The sequence below is a fragment of the Dipodomys merriami genome, unplaced genomic scaffold, assembly GCF_024711535.1.
Source record: "Dipodomys merriami isolate MVZ:Mamm:240054 unplaced genomic scaffold, mDipMer1.0.p SCAF_16, whole genome shotgun sequence".
In the NCBI taxonomy this organism is placed as follows: Eukaryota; Metazoa; Chordata; class Mammalia; order Rodentia; family Heteromyidae; genus Dipodomys; species Dipodomys merriami.
In genome coordinates, this window is record NW_027202937.1 from 14,560,224 (window position 1) to 14,582,328 (window position 22,105).

The 22,105-nt window shown below is 37.8% G+C and overlaps 2 protein-coding genes across 2 annotated transcripts; both read right to left on the reverse strand.

Annotated features, from left to right (window-relative positions):
- Positions 1-1,041: 1,041 nt before the first annotated feature.
- LOC138827677 (vomeronasal type-1 receptor 40-like) lies at positions 1,042-1,950 on the reverse strand. The gene has a single exon (XM_070023296.1). The coding sequence runs from the start codon at positions 1,948-1,950 to the stop codon at positions 1,042-1,044; it is 909 nt and encodes a 302-aa protein (XP_069879397.1).
- A 12,031-nt stretch (positions 1,951-13,981) lies between these two features.
- Positions 13,982-14,899, reverse strand: LOC138827678 (vomeronasal type-1 receptor 4-like). Its single transcript, XM_070023298.1, has one exon. It carries the CDS (start codon positions 14,897-14,899, stop codon positions 13,982-13,984), a length of 918 nt encoding a protein of 305 aa, XP_069879399.1.
- Between the last annotated feature and the right edge of the window lie 7,206 nt (positions 14,900-22,105).

Consider the following 22,105-nt stretch of genomic DNA (forward strand, 5'->3'; position numbering starts at 1 on the left):
AGCTGAAAAGATTTTGTGCACCTTCTAGATGAAACTGAGCTGCAGTGGACTGTGGTCTGCCCAGAGCATGGATTCCTTCTGTAGATGCCTCAGGCAGTGGAAGTTTCCTGAACTTCCCCTTTCCCTGGTCTTCTTTGAAAGTCAGAGAAATGTTCACCTTAGTTTCAGCAATCACAACACACTCCTGCCTTTGGGAGTGGTGGTCCTTATGTGCCATGAATCCAGCCCACATTTGCATCCATGAGGGGATGAATACTCAGGATTGTGACTGGAGCAAAGACTTGGAGTTGTTCCTGTGCAGGCCATGTCATGAGTGACTTGAAGTGGAAGCTGTGTTCTCCAAAGGTGCAGTCTCTTGGCCTGTGAAATTTATAGTAGAGATATCAGTGCCAGCAATGGCCCAGCTATACATTGGAGCACCATCTGGAGCATTGTTTTCAAAGCCAGGATAGCATCCTTTGTAAAAGAATACTTTCTTCCTGTGTGTATTCCTAGGTATTTTCTGACCATTATGGTCTTGGATGTGTTTCTAATTGGCATACAGTGTTTCTCAGGATCAATTTCTTTAATGCTTTTGAAACCAAACATCTTCTGATTTTCTATACAGAGCTCAGTGAGAAGTCTTGATTCTTCATTTTTCTTTTGTTCCTTAGAAAGCTACTGGTACATACTTACAAGGTACTAAATAACTTCCTGAAGATTGTGAGCACTAAAGTTTATTTGGTCTAACATTAATACAAGGGATTAGTTCATCAAAAGTTGGGGTTTGAGGGAAAATACACTCTGTATTTGAAGGACTAGAAGTATTTTCTTCCCAGGCAAGAAACTACAAGATGGGAATAGGAAGAAAATAAGAATCTGTCTGGCCAAGATTCTAGAATCTTTGAATCAACCTTAGATTTTTCAAGAACTAGACATCTTAAAAATAAAATAAATCTATGAAAATATAGTCTTATTGTCATGATTTCATAGAATGGTAGCATAAAGAAATTAACACATCTGGCTCATTGAGGAATCAATGTAATGTAATTTTTGTACTTATCAGTGAATAGTCCAGTATTTAGCAGCCTGTGCATCCCTGATGATCAAGATGAAGGGGCTGAGACCAGCATACCCAAGGACTAGAAATACCTTGGTATTTAGTACTGTGCAGTCATGTGTCATGATAGAACCTATATAAATTGTGGAAATGAAATCTGCCAAATAAAAAAAAAGAAAATAGGTCAAGAGAATGAGAGTACTTAGAGTGGCTCTGATTTCTGGGCTGGAATTGTGTGTGAACCTGGAGTTATGAAGGTAGAGGACTCGCTTGTGATGTTTATACAGATGGAAAGCCATGTACCCACTGTTCCAGCCCATGAGACTCTGAAAGATCACATCCTGAAGAGTCATGAGGGAGAGGAAAAGCCACCTAACCCCATGCTCAGATTGATGCATATGACAATACCTAACATGTATTTCAATTCTGGAGCTGTTCATGCTATTGAGTGATGTCATGTAGAGGAACAAATAGGAGCATATCAGAGAGTTCCAGACCCAAAAGATGAGAAGATAGGGGAGAATTTGCCATGCAGTCTGTGGTTTGAGCTTTCTCCACTGAGTGGTTCTTGGACTGAGAGTAATGGCCTGGACCATGGTGAGGAGACATGTGGTGCAGACGGAAAGGCCTCGAGCTAGTTTTTCCATATAAATCACAGTTTTGTAACCAACATCACCTAGGAGGTTTATGGTACAAAGATCTGTGGCTAATATTCCTCTGGCCCCTATGCTACAAATAATGATTATATTTGAAAAAACCAGGTGAATGTGAATAATGCATATGGGTTTCTTTTTTTCAGGACCCATAATGACAATATATACATGTTTCACAAGTACAAGGATGTTTCCTAAAATTCCAGGTCCAGTAAGCATATAGAAGATTATCCTTTGAATGAGGTTACTCCAAATCATCTGATTTCATATACAGGATCAGGAAAAGTCTTTTGGGAAGCACAACCAAGTGAAGATGACATAGTTCAGGACTATTGTTATCCCTGTTTACAAAGTAAAGGAATAGTTTATGAAGTATTTAAATTCCATTTCCTGGAAGATGCCTAAGCTCCTTTCTTTCCTCATTTCCTCCCTCCCTTATTTCCTCTTTTCCTTCTTTTGTTTTCTTTCTTTTTTCTTTCCCTCCAAACTTTCCTCCTTTTCTTCCCTCCCTTCGTCCCTCCCTCCCTTCCTTCCTTCCTTCCTTCCTATTCCCTTGCTTCCTCTCTTTCTCTTTCACTCTGTCTGTATGTCTATCTGCCAGTCCTGAGGGTTGAACTCTGTCTTTGATCTCTTTAGCTCAAGGCTACCACTCTACCACTTGAAATACAGATCCACTTCCACCTTTTTTATTTTTGGTGGTTTATTGGAAATAAGTGTCCCATGGACTTTCCTGCCTTCATTGGTCTGAACTGTGATCCTCAGATCTTAATCTCCTGAGTAGCTAGAATTACAGGCATGAGGTACCAGTGTCCAGCACTTTCTTCCTTTCTTGATTCATGTGACCTGGGCATCTTGATGACTACAATTTAGACATAGATTACATGCATCCACCTGTTTTTTCCTTCTTTCTATTCCTCATGTCCAAATTTTCAATGATCATGTTCTTTTTCCACAAGAGGTAAGCAAAAGCAATAAATATATGCAGTCAATTTCCAATCTGTACACCTTTCACTTCTCATAACCAATACATACAATCACTATGGTGGATATTTTTCTTCTCTTGTCTTTTTTTATCATGTGTGTTGCTTGAACTCAGGTCCTGGGTGTGTCACTGAGGCTGTTGTGTTCAAACTTGGTACTCTACCAATTGAGTAACAACACTACTTCAGGCTTTAGAGTGGTTAATTGGAGATATGGGTCTCATGGGGACTTTTTTTGCCTAGGCTGGCTTTGTACTACGATCCTCAAGATCTCAACCTCTACAGTAGCTAGGATTACAGGCATGAGCCACCAGCACCTGTCATTGGTAGATTTGATTGTAGTTTTCCTTCCCTGGGATCATCTGTATGATCTTGTATGCATCTATCCTTCAAGTAAGCAAAGAATCCACACACTGTAAACCAAACTACTCTAAAATCTCCTGCTGTGATTTGTAAAACCACTTTATGAAGTGGGGTCTTTTTATTTTCTGCATATTCTGTATTATATTCAAAATGAAGATCAGAACATAAATTTATGTTGCTTTTATTCTTACCTATCATAAAAAGCTTTCCATGCAACCTGAATTTAGTCCTCCACAATTTTCTTGTTTATTAAATTTATTTGTGCAATACTTTCAACATTTTTCCCCATCAGCTCCCCCAGAAGATATCATATAGACACTTTGCCAAAAAGAATATGCAGAATGTCTCCATGGTGAAATTTTTCCCAACCAGTAACCTTCCTAGCACAATGCTGGCTATGGGTCAGAAATCAGCTTGGAATTTTGTCCCTTAGTATTATTACCTGACCCCACCGGGATATGTTCCCTGGCTGACTGGATGTCTGCCAGCTGCCATCATCCTCCCTTGCATAATAAAAACTACTTGGAGATGTCACTTTTGAGTCTATTTACATATGTTTCCTGATATAATCTCCTGCTATTAAGTGCTTAAAAAACAGCTAACAAATAAATTATGAATTCAAGCATATGACTCAAATCTTGACAATAAACTCAGCTCAGCAACGTATCAGCTAAACAGATTGTGAAGGTATTTGGGTTCCCTATGTTTCATTATAGATGTTAAAACTGAATGGCCTGGAGAAGTCAATGCACTTTGATTTCATTTTCAGTGTCTTCTCACATGTAGAGATGAGATGAACATACAGGTTTCTACGGATACAGGAAATGACGGGGACTATCCTTAAAGACACTCATAAATCAGAGTTAATTTTTACTTGCCATACCCCCGGTATTGCTCTGGCTAAGATTTTACTTTAGAAAAATATACATATTGGTTCTCTGAAATATTCATAATAAACCTTAGAATAAAGAAAGAGTATCTTTGTTGTCTTGATGAATGTTACAAGTGGGCTGGAAAAGCCATACACCTATATCTACACTAAAACCTTTTTAGCAGAGACATTGATGTGTATATTAATATTTTATAAGCTTCTTATCTCCTTCTAACTCAATGACTTCTTATACAGAGAAAAGCAGAGGTTAGAGGTAGAGAGGAATTAATAAGTCTTCCTCTACCGCAGTTCTGTCTGATACCTTCCTATTCTACAAATGGTCAAATGTCTCAGACCCTTCTCTCTCACAACCTGCCCCTGACCTGTGTCTCCACAGCTTCCCTTTTAAAGCCAAAGGTAGCCCCAACCTTTAGTACTGGATCACTTACCTACATAGATGTCGCAGCTGACTCAACTTGGAAATTGTGATTAAGCAGTAAGAGTCAGGTTGTATTTATCCTTCCTTAGACTCAGTGCTCATAACCAATTCCATTGCTGTCAAGATGTCACTGTCATGAGTTTTATCTTCACCAGGGGAAAAGTGCACCTTCTGCACCTCTCCATCCCTGAGGCACAATTCTGCTGTCTTCTTACTACTCTGTAATTTGCTGAGGCAAGAAACTTGCTGAGTGAATTATAGTGAATGTACAATAATGAGGAGTCACGGTGATGATGAAGAGTTCCCTAAAGAGTCCAAGTTTCTTCAACTTGGTTTTGCTCTCATCCCATATCCTCCATTCATCATCAAAGCCAAGAAGTAATGTTAAAGAAACTTCTGAGAATCCACAGAGGTCACTTTCTGAATATTTTCTGAATACACCTTCATTGATAGAAAAGATCATCAAACTGTGTGCAACAGAAAAAAGCAAAGCAAAGCTCATCAAATGGTACAATCTAGATCTATTCTTGCACATATTGTCCAGAACATGGCAGTTGGGGACTTATGGAGAGCTGGGATGGTGTGTGTCCTGATTTCACTTCTGGCTGTTTTCTTGGGCCCCTTCATGTGTTTTACTGAGGTATTCACTTCTATTTTCCTTGTTATAGGTATTTTTCCTTGAAATGTTCACTGCCAAACCAGGATTGTCTTTTTTTTTTGTTGGTTGTTGTTCTTGGGTCTTGAACTCAGGACTTGGATGCTGTCCCTGAGCTCTTTTGTTCAAGGCTAGCACTCTACCACTTTGAGGCACAGCTCTAAGTCAGGTTTTCTGGTGGTTATTTGGAGATAGAAGTGTTACACATTCCTTCCAGAGTAGTCTTTGAACTGTGATCCTAAGCCCTCAGCATCCTGAGTAGGTAGGATTACACGTGTAAGCCACTAGCCCCAGCATGATTGTCTTTTTAGATGCTCAACTTCTGTGGTCATTGCCCAGGAGAACTGCCAGGATGTGTGTAGGCTTCCCTATGAGATTCACACCTCAGTTCTGTATCCCTAATACCATTTTCAGAAATGGTCTCTTTCTCATTGGACACCACAAAGGATCTAAGGAGAGGGAGGCAGGTAATTCTATATTCACCACAGGCAAATATGCAGATTTACCTTAAATAACACTTTTTTCCTCCCATTGCCTAAAATTTCCTGAAGTAAAGGAATGCAGTGAAGTGAGGGGAATAAGAGACCTAACATTCAGGTGACACTTTCTTTTTTAACCCACAACCCACAGTTGTATTTAGGGAGAGCAGAGAAGAGAGGGGAGTTCCTACACTTGCCAGAATCTGTTGGTTGTCCAAACTACCTGCCTTTCTGTGACAACTATTCCATGAGAATAGATTACCTATGCATCCTAAAATAGCTCTGGTCACCATAGAGATGGTGGGTGTGGCTATGGCAATGGGTCACAGTCAGAATACTTTCAATCATAGAGATCTCAGCGGTGATTAGCTGATTTTGTTCTGTGGTATCTGTATGTACACTGTAGGAGGAAAGAGCTTAATTGATCTACACAATGAGAAAAACACACAGAGCAACTAAACAGAAATCTGGCTTGAGTCACTAAATGTATCATAATCAATTTTCAGATTTGAATCCATATCATAACCCCTTCAAAGGAGATGAAGCCAGAGCCCCATCACACTGACATCACAACAAAGGTGTGCTGCCAATCTACAGCCAGGCTTGAACAAAAACAACTGCAGTCATTCATTAGTGTGCTGTGTTACAGGAGATTTACTTAGATTTCTTAGAGATGGATGAATACCAACTCTGAATAGAAATTATCTTCTGGAGATCCAAAGTATTCCTATGAACTATAGGATTATGGCTTTAATAAAGAAATTTAATTACCAGAATTTTGTCTCAGACTCATGTTTTCTTATAAGACATATCTGAGGATCTTTGTTCTCTTGAGGTAAATCTCTTATTTCTTTGAGAACTCTTTCACCGTTTGGAGTTGTTTCAACTTGTAGAATCTTGTTTTAAGTGATGGGTATGTGTATGGATTGAAATGGGGTGTTTTTGTTTTTGTTTTTTTTAGAAAAGAACCATTCTGGATTTAATGTAAATAATTTTCATTACTTTTTTTTAATTTAATTTTATTTTATTTGTGAACATACTGTACAGAGGGGTTACAATTACATGGGCAGGATAATGCATACATTTCTTACCAAGCATTGCAGCCTCCTCCTTTGTTTACCCTTCACATCCCTTCCCAGCCTCCCCAATCCCAATCCCAATCCCAATCCTTCCCCTCCCCCCCCCCCATCCTTCCCACCGCCCTACACTGACGTTGTAAAGCTCTTTTTGGACATGACAACTTGTACTTCTCATTGTTGCAACAGGTCCACCTGTATCCTTAAACAACTGGTTTTTCCCCATCTCCTCCACAAGTTATACTGACATCAAATATAGTGAAAGCAGGGCTTATACTGTGGGGGAGGGACATACAAAACAACAAAGAAATAATCTTATAAATGCGTTAGAAACACATGTATGAAAGAAAAAATACATTAAAATACATATCTAAGGGTTCATTCTCTTAACATCACATTATCTGACCTTTTCTGCTTGACTCACACATATATTAGATGTTGCAAATAAGGGAAACCATGGGACCTATGTTTCTTTGGGCCTAGCTTACTTCACTTAATATAATTTTTTCCAAGTTTTTCCATTTCCTAACAAATGGGGCAATGTCATTCTTTCTGATGGAGGCATAGAATTCCATTGTGTATATATACCACATTTTCTTGATCCATTCATCTGCTGAGGGGCACCTAGGTTGTTTCCATATCTTAGCTATGGTAAATAAGGCTGCAATTAACATAGTTGTGCTGGTAGCTTTTTTTTTTAATATTATTTTATTTTATTTGAGAACATACTGTACAGAGGGGCTACAATTACATGGGCAGGATAATGCATACATTTCTTACCAAGCATTGCAGCCTCCTCCTTTGTTTACCCTTCACCTCCCTTCCCAGTCTCCCCCCTCCCCCCACCCAATTATACCCCCCTCCCCCCCCCCACCAACATTGTAAAGCTGGTTTTGACATGACATTTTGTACTTCTCATTGTTGCAACAGGTCGACCTGAATCCTTAAACGACTTGTTTGCACCCATCTCCTCCACATGTTATACTGACATCAAATATAGTGAAAGCGGGGGTTACACTGTGGGGGAGGGACATACAAAGCAACAAAGAAATAATCTTATAAATGCATTAGAAACATATGCATGAAAGAAACGAAAACATTAAAATACATATTTAAGGGTTCATTTAATGGAAAGGCTTGGAAAAAATTATATTAAGTGAAGTAAGCCAGGCCCAAAGAAGCATAGGTCCCATGGTTTCCCTTATTTGCAATATCTAGTATAGGTATGAGTCAAGCAGAAAAGGTCAGATAATGTGCTGGTAGCTTTAGTGTGGTCTTGTTTGTAAACATTTGGGTAAATGACCAAAAGTGGGATTGCTGGGTCATAGGGAAGCTCTATGTGAAGTCTTTTGAGGAACCTCCATACTGCTTTCCAAAGTGGTTGAACAAGTTTACATTCCCACCAACAATGAAGTAAGGTTCCCTTCTGTCCACATCCCCTCCAGCATCTGTTGTTGTTAGAGTTCTTGATTTTTGCCATTCTAACTGGAGTGAAGTGGTATCTCAATGTTGTTTTGATATGCATTTCTTTTATGGCTAGGGATGTTGAGCATTTCTTCATGTGTCTATTGGCCATCCTTCTTTCCTCTTCAGAGAAGTTTCTCTTTAAGTCTTTGCCCACTTATTTATTGGGCAGTTGTTCCTTTGAGGATTTGTTGTTGGGGGATTTAATTTTTTGAGTTCCAAGTATATTTTAGATACGAGACCCTTGTCTGTTGTATGGCTAGTGAAGATCTTCTCCCAACCCGTGGGCTTTCTATTGATCTTGCTAGCTATGTCCTTTGCCATGCAGAAACTCTGCAACTTTATGCAATCCCATTTGTCCAACCTTTCTTTGATTTGTTGTGTTTCCGGGTCTCTATTCAGAAAATTTCGGCCTGAGCCAAGGAGACCTAGGGTTTCTCCTATTCCTGGATTGAAATGTTTTAATTGATATAAAAGTGATATTCATAGGGTTTATAGTTATACAAGTCAGGTAATGAGTATATTTCTTAAAAAATACTTTATTTTCAGTGTTGATGTTTGGAGGTTTGCCTTGTTAGGGTTTTCTGAACCTCTTGAACTTGAAAGCTCATTTTGTCATTTGAAGTTTTCAGTCAATTTTTTCCTCAATCTTTCATAAGATTTCACAGGAAAAAATCAATGCAGAGTTCATGTCTAGTGTATTGGAAAACAGTACTTGTGGATGTATGAGAAGGGAAAAGCAAATGATGTGACTTCTCTCCATGTGGGCAAACTGTAAAATTGTATGATTCTGTGTTTTATTTGCTACCTTCCACCATTTTGATGTATAAAACATTTAATTCTATGTTAATTTTTTAGTAGTTTTCTTCTGATGATTTAGATGTATTTTAACTGTTGTCAACTCTGTTCTGAAATATAAATGTTGGGAAACTCAAATTCGAGGCCTAGCAATTCAAAACATCAGGCAGGAATTATATTTTACTTGTGTGTAACATCCCCCTTTTTCTTCTTGAGATGGAGTCTCTCTATTCAGGCTAAGTTAAGCTTGTTGTTTGAACCCCTAACCCCAGATCCCCACAGCTGTGTTGACAGCTGTATACCACCACACCCAGTCTTCCTGTCTGTTCTTAATATTCAGTAATATATTCTTCATGATACAAACTTCATATGGTAGCATTTCATTTCCAAATTGTGACATACTTTGTTTGAGTTTAATACCAATAATTGATTGAGAAAGTATTTGCTTTGTTTTGTTCTTTAGGTTGAATGCAAGAAAACACTTTTACAAAAAGCTGTGAAAGAAAGATAAATTACTGTTTGTTTTCAAGCAAGTCACAGCTATATTAAAAATAAAGGGTCTGTACTTATAGTAATACAAGTAATTTAAGAGTTTTTTATGTATAGTACAACTAACTAAAAAAGGAACAGCCATTTACTACTGTTAAGTAGGGCAATGTAAACCTGTATGTTTATATGGACAATAATGTTAAGTAATAGAATATTTTTTTTTTTGCCAATGTGGGACTTAAACTCAAGTCTTGGATGCTGTTCCTAAACTTTTTCTGTTCAAGGGTAGCATTCTACACTTGAGCCATAGCTCCACCTTTAGCCTATGGTTGGTTAGAGAGAAAAATATCTTAGATTTTCCTGCCTAGGTTGGCTTTGAAAACATAATTCTCAGATCTCAGCCTCCTGAAAAGCTAGGCTTATAAGTGTCAGTCACCAGAACCTGGCTTGGTAGATGCATTCTAAAAGCATAAATTTGTAAGCCTGTCTCTACCAAATTGATCAAAGATTTTGTGTTCTGTGCCTATAATAAATGGCATCAATATTTTAAATATCTTTATCAGCTAGTTTACTGATGAAACTATGTATGCTACACATATACCTGTTTTGAATGGTTCTGTCTTAAGAAATTAACTGCAACCCCTGTTTAAATTAATGTAGAATCATATTAATTTATAGGTCTTTGAAGATAAAGACATTGATAGCATGATGGAGCATGCCAGGGCTCTAATGAATGGTGTCTAGAAAAACTCGATGTGTTTTTCCCCCAATATGACTCATTGATCCATTTTTAAAAGAGATTAATTTATATTGTTAACTACAATGGAAAACATAGAAAGGAGTCAACTGGAATTTCAGCTGTTGTGTCTCTCACATATATAGTTTCTCTTATGTTTGTCCAGAGATTCTTCATTCATGTCACATAAAACAAATATGTTTCCCTGAATTTTAATCCCATTACTGACTGCTTTTTATTGAGTAAAATTATATGTCAAAAGTCATTTGATATGAGAAGGCATTGAACTTATCCTTTCATCATCTGCATACAATCAATCCTATTCTATGGATGAATATTTGTGACTATTTTCAAGTACAAATTTATATCTGCTACCCTTTTCATAGTGTCTTTAAAATAATGAATCACACAATATATAATTTTTAGATTATAATTCTCAAATATTAAGTATACATGTATGACCAATTGTTAGAAATAAAGTCCCTTTATTTGTAATAACTAGTAGATGTCTGAGACAAACAGAAGAGGTCAGATAAGATGATGTTAGGCAAAATGAACCCCAAGATAAGGACAAAAGTGATTTTTTTTTCTTTCTTGCTATTGTTTCTTTCTTTCTTTCTTTCTTTTTTTTTTTTTTTTTTTGGGTCCGGTCGTGGGGCCTGAACTCTGGGCCTGGGCGCTGTCCCTCAGCACTTCAGCGCAAGGCTAGTGCTCTACCACTTTTGCCAGAGCGTCACTTCCGGCTTTTTTCTTTTTTTGCTTATGTGGTACTAAGGAATCGAACCCAGGGCCTCGAGCATGCAAGGCAAACGCTCAACCACTGTGCCACCTTCCCAGCCCTCTTGCTATTGTTTCTAACATATTTGTAAGGTGATTATTTTTGTTGCTTTGTATGTTCCTCCCCCATGGTATAACCCTTGTTTTCATTTTATTTGATGTTGTTATTATTTGGGGAGGGAAAGGGAAAAAATAAATTGTTGTAATAGGGATACAGGTGAACCCATTGCAACAATGAGATGTACATGACGTTTTGTCGAAAAAAGAACTTTACAACTTTGGTGGGGTAGGATGGTAGGGGAAAATCAAATGAGGAGGCAACAATACTTGATAAGAAATGTACTCATTACCTTGCTCATGTAATTGTAGCCCCTCTGTACAGTGTTTTCACAATAAAAAATTATTAAAATGAAAAGAAATGAAGTTCCTTGCAAAAATACAAAAAATAAAGTAGCAATGTTGAAAAACTTACCAAGTTAATGTCCTGCTTCTTTTTTTAATTATTAGTAAAAAGTTGTTTTTTATTATGAAAATTCCATACAGAGGGGTTACAATTACATGAGCAAGGTAATGAGTACATTTCTTAACAAGCATTCTTGCCTCCTCCTGTTTCCCCTTACCTTCCCTGCCCTCCCATTTCTCCTCTATTCCCCAACCCCCCCCCACTCCCCACCACCAAAGTTGCAAAGTTTGTTTTTCGACATAATGTCTTGTCTTGTACATCTCATTGTTAGAATGGATCAGCCTATATCCCTATTTTAAAAATTTGTTTTTTCCCTTCCCCTGCACAAATTATACCAACATCAAATACAATGAAAACAGGGGTTATACCGTGGGGGAGGGACATACAAAGCAACAAAGAAATATCTTATAAACATGTTAGAAACAATAGCAAGAAAGAAAAAACATTTGAGTCCTTATCTTGAGGTTCATTTCGCCTAACAACTTATCTGACCGTTTCTGCTTGTCTCAGACATATACTAGTTATTGCAAATAAGGGAAACCATGGGACCTATGCTTCTTTGGACCTGGCTTCCTTCACTTAATATATTTTTTTCCAAGTCTTTCCATTTCCTAACAAATGGGGCAATGTCATTCTTTCTGATGGAGGCATAGAATTCCATTGTGTATATATACCACATTTTCTTGATCCATTCATCTACTGAGGGGCATCTGGGTTAGTTCCACATCTTAGCTATGGTAAATAATGTTGCAGTAAACATAGTTGTGCTGGTAGCTTTAGTGTGGTCTTGTTTGTAACCATTTGGGTAAATGCCCAAAAGTGGGATTGCTGGGTTATAGGGGAGCTCTATGTAGAGTGTTTTGAGGAACCTCCATACTACTTTCCAAAGTAGTTGAACAAGTTTACACTCCCACCAACAATGCAGTAAGGTTCCCTTCTATCCACATCCCATCCAGCATCTGTGGTTATTAGAATTCTTGATTATAGCCATTCTAACTGGGGTGAGGTGGTATTTCAGTGTTGTTTTGATTTGCATTTTTTTTATGGCTAGGGAGTTTCAGTATTTCTTCATGTGTCTATTGGCCATCCTTCTTTCCTCTTCAGAGAAGTTTCTCGGTAAGTCTTTAGCCCACCTATGTATTGGATCAGTTGTTTCTTTGATGATTTGTTGTTGGAGGATTTAATTTTTCGAGTTCCAGGTATATTTTAGATATGAGACCCTTGTCCATTCTATGGCTAGTGAAGATCTTCTCCCAATCCGTAGGCTTTCTATTGATCTTGCTAGGTATGTCCTTTGCCATGCAGAAGCTCTGCAATCCCATTTGTCCAACTTTTCTTTGATTTGTTGTGTTTCTGGGTCTCTATTAAAAACATTTGGGACTGTGCTAAGGAGAACTAGGGTTTCTCCTATTCCATCGAGTAATGTTTTCAAGGTGTCCACAGACTTTAAATTCATCATTGTGTTCCACTACATTCATTCTATGAAAAAATGCTTACGGATATTTTAACATAACCAAAAATTCCTGTTCTGCTAGTATTTAAATTGTGGTTATGAAATAATGATCCATATGTGTGATCAAAACCTAGAAACTGGATTCTTGCTAGAATTTAAATTGTGTTTATGAAATAATGAGCCAAATGTAGGATCAACACTTAGAAACTGGATTCTTGCCACAAAGGATAGATATACAGGAATATTTTAGAAAATTTGCCAAATTGTTTCCTGGCTACCTACTACATATTTAGTGGTAATGAAAAACCCAGACTCAAAAATATTAGAAATAAAGGTAATAGGGGAGAGTAGAGAAAGAGATTTCTATGTCATTCTGTTTTTCTTTTTCTTTTTGGTGAGGGTCCCCTCGTGGGGCAGGAACTCTGGGCCTGGGCACGGTTCCTCAGCTCTTCCGCTCAAAACTACCACTCTATCACTTGAGTCACAGATCCACTTCCGCCTTTTTTTCTTTTTGCTTATGTGGTGCTGAGGAATCGAACCCAGAGCCTCATGCATGCAAGGCAAGCAATCTAGCTCTGAGCCACCTTCCGAGCCCCATCATTCTGTTTTTCTATGATCTCTCTGTCAACTCAGGGCTACAGATTATAAGAGTCGGTGTCTGATGGAAATAAGAGGTCTTTGTTGTTGTTATTGTTGTTAATGTAGGATGTGATTTCTTTTTTCTTTTCTGTTTTTCTTTCTTTTTCCTATGGTTTATATCTGCTGTCATTGTCTTTGATTTTGGTACCCTGGGTATTGTATATATGTTTATATAGATATACATATGCATATCTATATATACATATGTATATATTTTTAGGGAAGGAAAAGTGAACAACAAAATGGTGAGACAAAGGACAAGGGGGAAACCTATGCAACAGTGATGGTCATATGACAATATGTTGGAAATGATCTATACAACTTGCAGGGGGGGTGGTTGTAGGGGAGGAAAAGTGGGAGAAAAATGACAAGAATAACAAGAAAATAACAAGAAATGTTAGTACCACCTTACGACTGTACATCGCCTTAACAAAATTTTTTAATAAAAATAAAAAGACACTGAACAAAATTTAAAAAAAAAAAAAGAGTCGGTGTCTGGCAATAAAAATTTATATATTAGGCTATTTTAAAATGATATTGATAACCAGCAAAACAGAATTAAGAACTCTTTCAAACTTACTATAAAGTCATTGAAATAGACATTTTCTTAATGCCTTGGTCTCCTCCAAGGCTTGCAACTATCCAGATTTCCCTCTCTGTGAATCAGCACAAAGGGACTGAGAAATGGATAACCGATGGTCAAAAATTCTTGGACATTTAATATCATAGAATTATTCTGTAAGAAAGAATTTAAAAAGAAAGAAAAAATGTAATCTGTCCAATAGAAGAAAAGAAAACAGAACATCAGAAGGAGAACACTCTTAGCAGCTTTCATTTCAGGAAGACTTTTATGAAGGTGAGAGCTCTGAAGGTAGAGAACACGCTGGTGATGCTTGTGGAGAAGAAATAGCATGTAGCCACTGGCCCCACCCATGACACCCTGAAACATAGCACTGTGTATGGCCATTAGAATAAGAAGTATCCATTTTATTTCCTGACTTTCTGGTTGAAAAGAACAATAATTGTTAGTTTTAGCAGCTTCTGACATGTTTTTCCTGTTATTTGTGATGTAATGAAGTAAGTTGATGATTTTCAAGGAATTGAGGATCCAAAAGAAGAGAAACAGGGGAAGAATTTTCCATGGAGTCTTTGGTTTGAATCTCCAGCACAGAGAGCTTCTGGGACTGATGGTGATGGCCTGGACCACAGTGAGGAGACTGCTGGTGCAGATGGAAAAGTCCCCGGCCATCCTCTCCAGATAAACAAGTATCTTACAGCCTGTATCATCCAGGAAGTTTCTTAAACCAAAAGCTGTTATTGCTCTTAGCAATCCTTTGGAAAGAAGTATTATGGTATTTGCAAAAGCCAAGTGGATGAGAATAAGGTGTATAGATTTCTTCTGATCACCTCTCCAAAAACTGCATACAAAATTCGCAAAAACAATGATATTCCCTACAATGCCAAGTGCGGTTACAAAGAGGAAGATGGTGCCCTTGACAAGATTCAAAATACTTTCTTGTGTCATGTCAGAAAAACTGGGATCCACCAAATGCCCTTGTGAAGAAAAAGCATCAGTAATGGTGGTAATTACCTGCAAAAATAGCTCCTGTTTTCAGCAATTTTCTCAAGTATAGGGACATTCATTTTATAAGAATGACACAGAGTTTTTGACCTCAAAGTCTTCCTTTGTGTGGCAATCCTTTTGAATTCTTTGATTATTGTGAAATGCCATTTGGAATAATAACACGCTGTTGTCACTGTATTTTATTTTGGTGCCATGGGTCTTGTATGTATGTTTATCTGATTTGGGAAAGGAAAGAGGAATAACAAAATGATGAGACAAAAGACAAAGAGTGAACCAATGACATAACAGTACTCACAAAACACTACTTTGGAAATGAACTCCTTGGTGGGAGGAGGGGGTAGGGGCAGGATAGTGGGAGAACATGAGGGAGGAGGAAACAATGTTTGGCAAGAAATGTACTCATCACCTTACTTTGTAACTGTAATCCCTCAGTACATAACCCTTGCAATAAAATAAAATTGAAATGACAACAACAACAAAAGAAATGGGCATTAAAAATTTTTTGAACACTGAGTCTTTCACTCTGGCCTGGCTTTTTCACTCAAGACTAACACTCTACCACATGAGCAGCACATCTACTTTTGGTTGGTGGTGGTGGTTATGGGCTTGAATTCCCAGCTTGAATCCTGTCCCTGAGCTGGGTGCTCAAGGTTATAGGCCTACTACTTTCACTTTGAGCCAGCCACAGCTCAACTTCCTTTTTTCTTTTTTTGGTGGTTAATTGGACATAAGATTCTCATAGACTTCCTAAGTGGGCTGGCTTTCTACCATGATCCTCAAATCTTAGTCTCCTGTGTAGCTCAGGTTACAGGTTTCAGCCACAAGGACCTGGCCACACTTCTGGGATTTTGCTGGTTAACTGGAGGTAATAGTATTACTCCAGGCTGCCTTTGAACTGCAATTCTCAGCTCTCAGCCTCCTGAGTAGTTAGGATTATAGGCATGATCCACCAATGCACAGCACTCCACCTGTTTTATTTTGTTCATACTTTCATACTAGTAAAACCACCTAACTAGTGCCATTCCTTATCTGTCCCACCTACCTTAATTATCAACATGGCTGAATAAAACTCAAAATCCAACAAGTAGAGTTTTTGTGATTTTAAGTTTGTTTGCCAGTGAACAGTATCAGTATGTTATAATAATATTTTTTGTGTGATGATAGTAATGTAGCCTACTCTATGCACTTTCAAGTTACAGGTTCTTAGATGTACTATAGGGAATTTAAATAATTTTAAAGTTCTCAATGCCAGGCATTCTGAGCATTCATAGTTTTTCCAACACAAAGCTCCTGCAAGTTTTAAGATACCAACAGTTTACTGAACTGTCTGTCCTTTTTATCAGTCCAAGCTGATTTCCAGATCTCAGGCCTGCATAAAGTTTTAGTTTCCCTTTCTAAAAAGTCAGATCTAACATCTCATTTAAGAATATGCAACAAAGCACATACAATTTCTCTAGAATAAATGAAAACAGGATTTGCATATTTTATAAAGAATTATAAGCCTTTCCCTCTTCCTTCTTACTAAACATTGGAGAATTGCTTTAGACAGCTCTGTCTGTAAGGTCTCTGTCAGGATGAACTATGTGAGTATCACATAGTTCACACATCGTGTCACACATTTCAATGATTCTGCAAGTATCAATTATTGCCATCCAATTATTATTTTCTCTTCTCACAAATGAGGATATTAGGGGCTGGGAAGGTGGCTCAGTGGTAGAGCGCTTGCCTTGCTTGCTCGAGGCCCCGGTTCGATTCCTCAGCACCCCATAAGCAAAACGAAAAAAGCCAGAAGTTGGCACTGTGGCTCAAGTGGTAGAGTGCTAGCCTTGAGCTGAAGAGCTGAGGGACAGCGCCTAGGCCGAGAGTTCAAGCCTCAAACCAGACCCAGAAAAAAAAAAAAACAAAAAAAAAACAAATGGGGATATTAATGCCTGGATTTAAGCATTAAGAAACACAATCCTAATAAGAACAGACCTCAGGACCAATGGAATAGAATTGAAAACCCAGAAATGAACCTACAGACCTATAGCCATCTAATCTTCGATAAGGAAGCTAAAACAATAGAATGGAAGAAAGACAGCCTCTTCAGTAAATGGTGCTGGCAAAATTGGTTAACTACATGTAGAAAACTAAAGCTAGATCCTTATATATCACCCTGCACCAGAATCAACTCCAAATGGATCAAAGACCTTGAACTCAAAGCAGACACTCTGAAAACATTACAGGATGGAATAGGAGAAACCCTAGGTCTCCTTGGCTCAGGTCGAAATTTTCTGAATAGAGACCCGGAAACACAACAAATCAAAGAAAGGTTGGACAAATGGGATTGCATAAGGTTGCAGAGCTTCTGCAGGGCAAATGACATAGCTGGCAAGATCAATAGAAAGCCCACCGATTGGGAGAAGATCTTTACTAGCCATACAACGGACAAGGGTCTCATATCTAAAATATACTTGGAACTCAAAAAATTAAACCACCCAACAACAAATCCTCAAAGAAACAACTGCCCAATAAATAAGTGGGCGAAAGACTTAAAGAGAAGCTTCTCTGAAGAAGAAAGAAGGATGGCCAATAGACACATGAAGAAATGTTCAACATCCCTAGCCATAAAAGAAATGCAAATCAAAACAACATTGAGATATCACCTCACTCCAGTTAGAACAGCAAAAATCAAGAACTCTAATAACAACAGATGCTGGAGGGGATGTGGACTGAAAGGAACCTTACTTCATTGTTGGTGGGAATGTAAACTTGTTCAACCACTTTGGAAAGCAGTATGGAGGTTCCTCAAAAGACTTCACATAGATCTCCCCTATGATCCAGCAATCCCACTTTTGGGCATTTACCCAAATGTTTACAAACAAGACCACACTAAAGCTACCAGCACAACTATGTTTATTGCAGCATTATTTACCATAGCTAAGATATGGAACCAACCCAGATGCCCCTCAGTAGATGAATGGATCAAGAAAATGTGGTATATATACACAATGGAATTCTATGCCTCCATCAGAAAGAATGACATTTCCCCATTTGTTAGGAAATGGAAAGGTTTGGAAAAAATTATATTAAGTGAAGTAAGCCAGGCCCAAAGAAGCATAGGTCCCATGGTTTCCCTTATTTGCAATATCTAGTATAGGTATGAGTCAAGCGGAAAAGGCCAGATAATGTGATGTTAGGAAAATGAAACCTTAAATATGTATTTTAATGTTTTCGTTTCTTTCATGCATGTGTTTCTAATGCATTTATAAGATTATTTCTTTGTTGCTTTGTATGTCCCTCCCCCACAGTGTAACCCCCGCTTTCACTATATTTGATGTTAGTATAACATGTGGAGGAGATGGGGACAAACAAGTCGTTTAAGGATTCAGGTGGACCTGTTGCAACAATGAGAAGTACAAAATGTCATGTCAAAACCAGCTTTACAATTTCGTTGTGGGGGGGGAGGGGGGTATAATTTTGTGGGGGGAGGGGGGTAAAATTGGGTGGGGGGAGGGGGGAGACGGGGAAGGGAAGTGAAGGGTAAACAAAGGAGGAGGCTGCAATGCTTGGTAAGAAATGTATGCATTATCCTGCCCATGTAATTGTTGCCCCTCTGTACAGTATGTTCTCAAATAAAATAAAATACAATTAAAAAAAAATATTATGAAAATAAATACTCTATGAAATTTTTTCTAAGACTAAATAAAGACTCAAGCATATTCATTTGTCAAGAAAATTATCTAAAAGGTTTCACTGTATATGAATTAGCTAAAAAGAAATCTTAAAAGCTCAGCTAATTACATACATTCTAAACCATCTAGGAATCAAGTGTTTGATCCCTGCAACTTCTTTTCAAATGCTTCAAGAAATAAGACAGATGGATGGATGGATTGATGGATGGATGGATGGATGGATGGAGCAAATATAACACAACATTAATAAAAATCTAGGTGATAAATCCTATCCCTTAAAAAGTGTAATAACACATGAAGGGAAAATCCCCTATATCAAACCAATCATGATTTGCAAATTTGCAGTCATCCTTGGAACCATATTTAGTCACACAAAGGACCCTGATGAGAAAAAAGCAAAATAATATCAAGAGCAAATAAAGCCAAAGTAACAGTCAGATCATGGAGGAAAACAGGACGAAGGTTTTAAGTGTGGAACACCAGTAGAGAAAAAAAGAATGTTAATTACTGTAATGTAACGTTAGCAAACATTACAACCACCAAATCAGCAAACAACTACAACCACCAGCCGAACACAATTATTTGGGATTCTTTTCATTTTTTTAATATAATGTACATATGTAAAAATGGAAATGGAAAGCTGAGGGATGGGTGGAGTTGGAAGGGATGGGAATAATTATGGAAGGAGTGACACATTGATCAAAATGCATTGTACTCATGAACTGACATGTTGAATTGAAACTCCCTGTACAATTAAAGATAATAAAAATATTTTTTAAAACAAAAAAAAAAAAAAAGAAACACAATCCTAAATGTCTAGCATATAGTGAATTATGCTATGATCATCAAAATTTTGCACAGTTATTTTGTGTAACAAAACTAGATTACAAAATTATTAAACACACAACCAGACATTGAGTTTGTTTCAAATGACTGGAGTCAGTATTCCTCAGTTGCCTGATGGACTGCTCTAAGTTTTTTTTTGGTTGTTTCATTTTTTTTTACTGAAACATTCCTGCTTTTTCCATTGTTTTTCTAGCCCTTCCTCAAGTTCCTAAAATTCTCTGACTCTAAATAATATTTGGAATCCCCTTCTCAGACACTTAGTAAGTTCCCTCTCATTCTAACAGAATGAAATGAAGAATGCCAAAAGAAAGAAGCAAGAAGTGTATTGTCACAGATTGGTTTTGAAATAATGCAGGAAATTATTTCAGCTAGGGGCATAATATCTCATCTAGACCTAATAAGCACAGCATAGGCCAATAAGTGCATCCATCTTAGGCCCAATCTTTTCAATTAAAATATGAGATCAGTATCCCTAATATCATAACTAGGATCAATTTAAGCTGAGTTTTCTCAAATTATACTTATAAGCAGCCTGTCTGAAACATAATAGGAATTCTCTAAAGAATACCCATAATATGAAATTATATTTTAATGAATAGGGCCACCAATAAATAAGCATGTAAGTTTAGTTGACAACACTGTGTGATATAATGTTGTGTCTAAGTGTCGAGAGATTTTAAGAATGGATGCAGAAAGAGTATCTTCAAAATTAAATGTAATACACTAATAACAGAATTATTTTGAAAGAACAAAGGATAACCCATTGGAAACATAGCAATACATTAAACATTAGGCAAAGAAATGTTGTAAAAGCTAATTATGAATAGTCAGTTATCATGTCAGTAAAAATAGAAGCTAAAGGGCTGGGAAGTTGGCTCAGTGTTGGAGCGCTTGCCTTGCATGCCTGAGGCTCTGGGTTCAATTCCTCAGCACCACATTAGCAAAAAGAAAAAAGCCGGAAGTGGCGCTGTGGCTCAAGTGGTAGAGTGCAAGCCTTGAGCTGAAGAGCTGAGGGACAGCACCCAGGCTTAAAAAAAATTAGAACCTTGAAAATTTTTTATATCTTTCTGATTTTTTGAAGTGGGTATCCAGACAATTTTATACAAAACTCATCCTGGAGTAGAAGCTTGTTATTTAATCCTGAACAAAAAAAAGAGAATTAACTAAATATTTCTAGGGTGTTTTTCTTAGACATGGTCCTTCTTGTTGCTTGTGTCAGGGACATGCCGTTGTAAGGGTAAAATAATGAGTGAAGGTTCAAGACTCTGTTAGCTACTCCAGGGCTTCTCTAAAGACAGCTTAATATTAATGTGTCTGAGAAATACTACAGGGCCTATGTGATAACAAAATTTTCAAGTCTACTCACCTAAGTAGCTGTGATGCAGACAAGCTTTGGGGTAGTCCTGGCAAGCTGAATCTTTCCAGAGACTATTTATACCTCCATGGTTTGTGGAGATCTGGGAAGAGTGAGACTTCACTCAGGTCACAGAGGTCCTCCTGTTGGACAGAAGGATGCCTCTGAAGAATCTCAATCCCTGAAGTACAGCTTTTCTTCTCCCTCCATAATTACTACTTTTGATTGGCTCAGAAGTTATCTGAGGCTAATTGAAGACTTAATTATGTTTATATAAGGATGTGGAGGTGTATTGTTAGGCTATTTATTTGAGATTACTCTAATTTCCCATGTAGGCATTCATAGTTATAAACTTTTCCTTTTATTCATTCTTTTCCTGTGTCCCAAGGGTACTGTTTTCATTTTCCTTTGATCTTTGCCATTTCTTGATTTTTCACCTCCTATTTCTTTGGTGACCCACTCATCATTCAAAAGTAAATTGTTCAGTCCCTGTGTCCTTGTTTATTGTCTATGATTCGCTTGCTTTACTAGAACATGGGACATTTTTTATATTTTAAAACATATTTGATCCTTTCTTTCTGTAAACTTAAAAATCTTCCTACCCTTCCCCAAGGGGACAGGTAAGCATTTAAACGAGTACCCAGATAGTGGGGAAAGGATAGAAACATACATTTTTGGAGCTTTAGAGGCTTGGCATATAAACTGACAATAATATATGGATCCTAATTATTACTGTGAAGTATTTGGTGGGGTATGGTGACTCAGTATTGTCTGAAGTCCTGTCCAGATGATTGTTTCTTCTTCAACTCATCCTTCTTGTGCCAGTCCAAACTCAGGGTCGAGATACTGTCACTAACCTTTTTTCCCATTTTTTCTCAAGGCTAACACTCTACTATTTCACCCACAACTCCACTTTACAGGTTTTGGTTAATTGGAGATAAGAGTCTCACAGGCTAGGACTGGGCTGGCTTCAAACAGTGATCCTCAGATTGCAGCCTTCTAAGTAGTTAGGATCACAGATGGGAGCCACTGGTGTGTGGCTCCTAATTTAACTCTTTGATGTCATTCTTAATTACATTTCCAGTACTACATTCTTTTTTTGGGGGGGGGGTCCAGTTGTGGGGCCTGAACTCTGGGCCTGGGCGCTGTCCCTCAGCTGTTCAGCTCAAGGCTAGCACTCTACCGCTTGAGCCACAGTACCATTTCCGGCTTTTTGTTCTGCTTATTAGTGCTGCTTAATCGAACCCAGGGTCTCAAGCATACATGGCAAGG

What these genes read in the sequence shown, in the direction of transcription:
- LOC138827677 (XM_070023296.1), bottom strand. Translation starts at nt 1,950, where the DNA reads ATGATTTGGAGTAACCTCATTCAAAGGATAATCTTCTATATGCTTACT.
- LOC138827678 (XM_070023298.1), bottom strand. Translation starts at nt 14,899, where the DNA reads ATGACACAAGAAAGTATTTTGAATCTTGTCAAGGGCACCATCTTCCTC.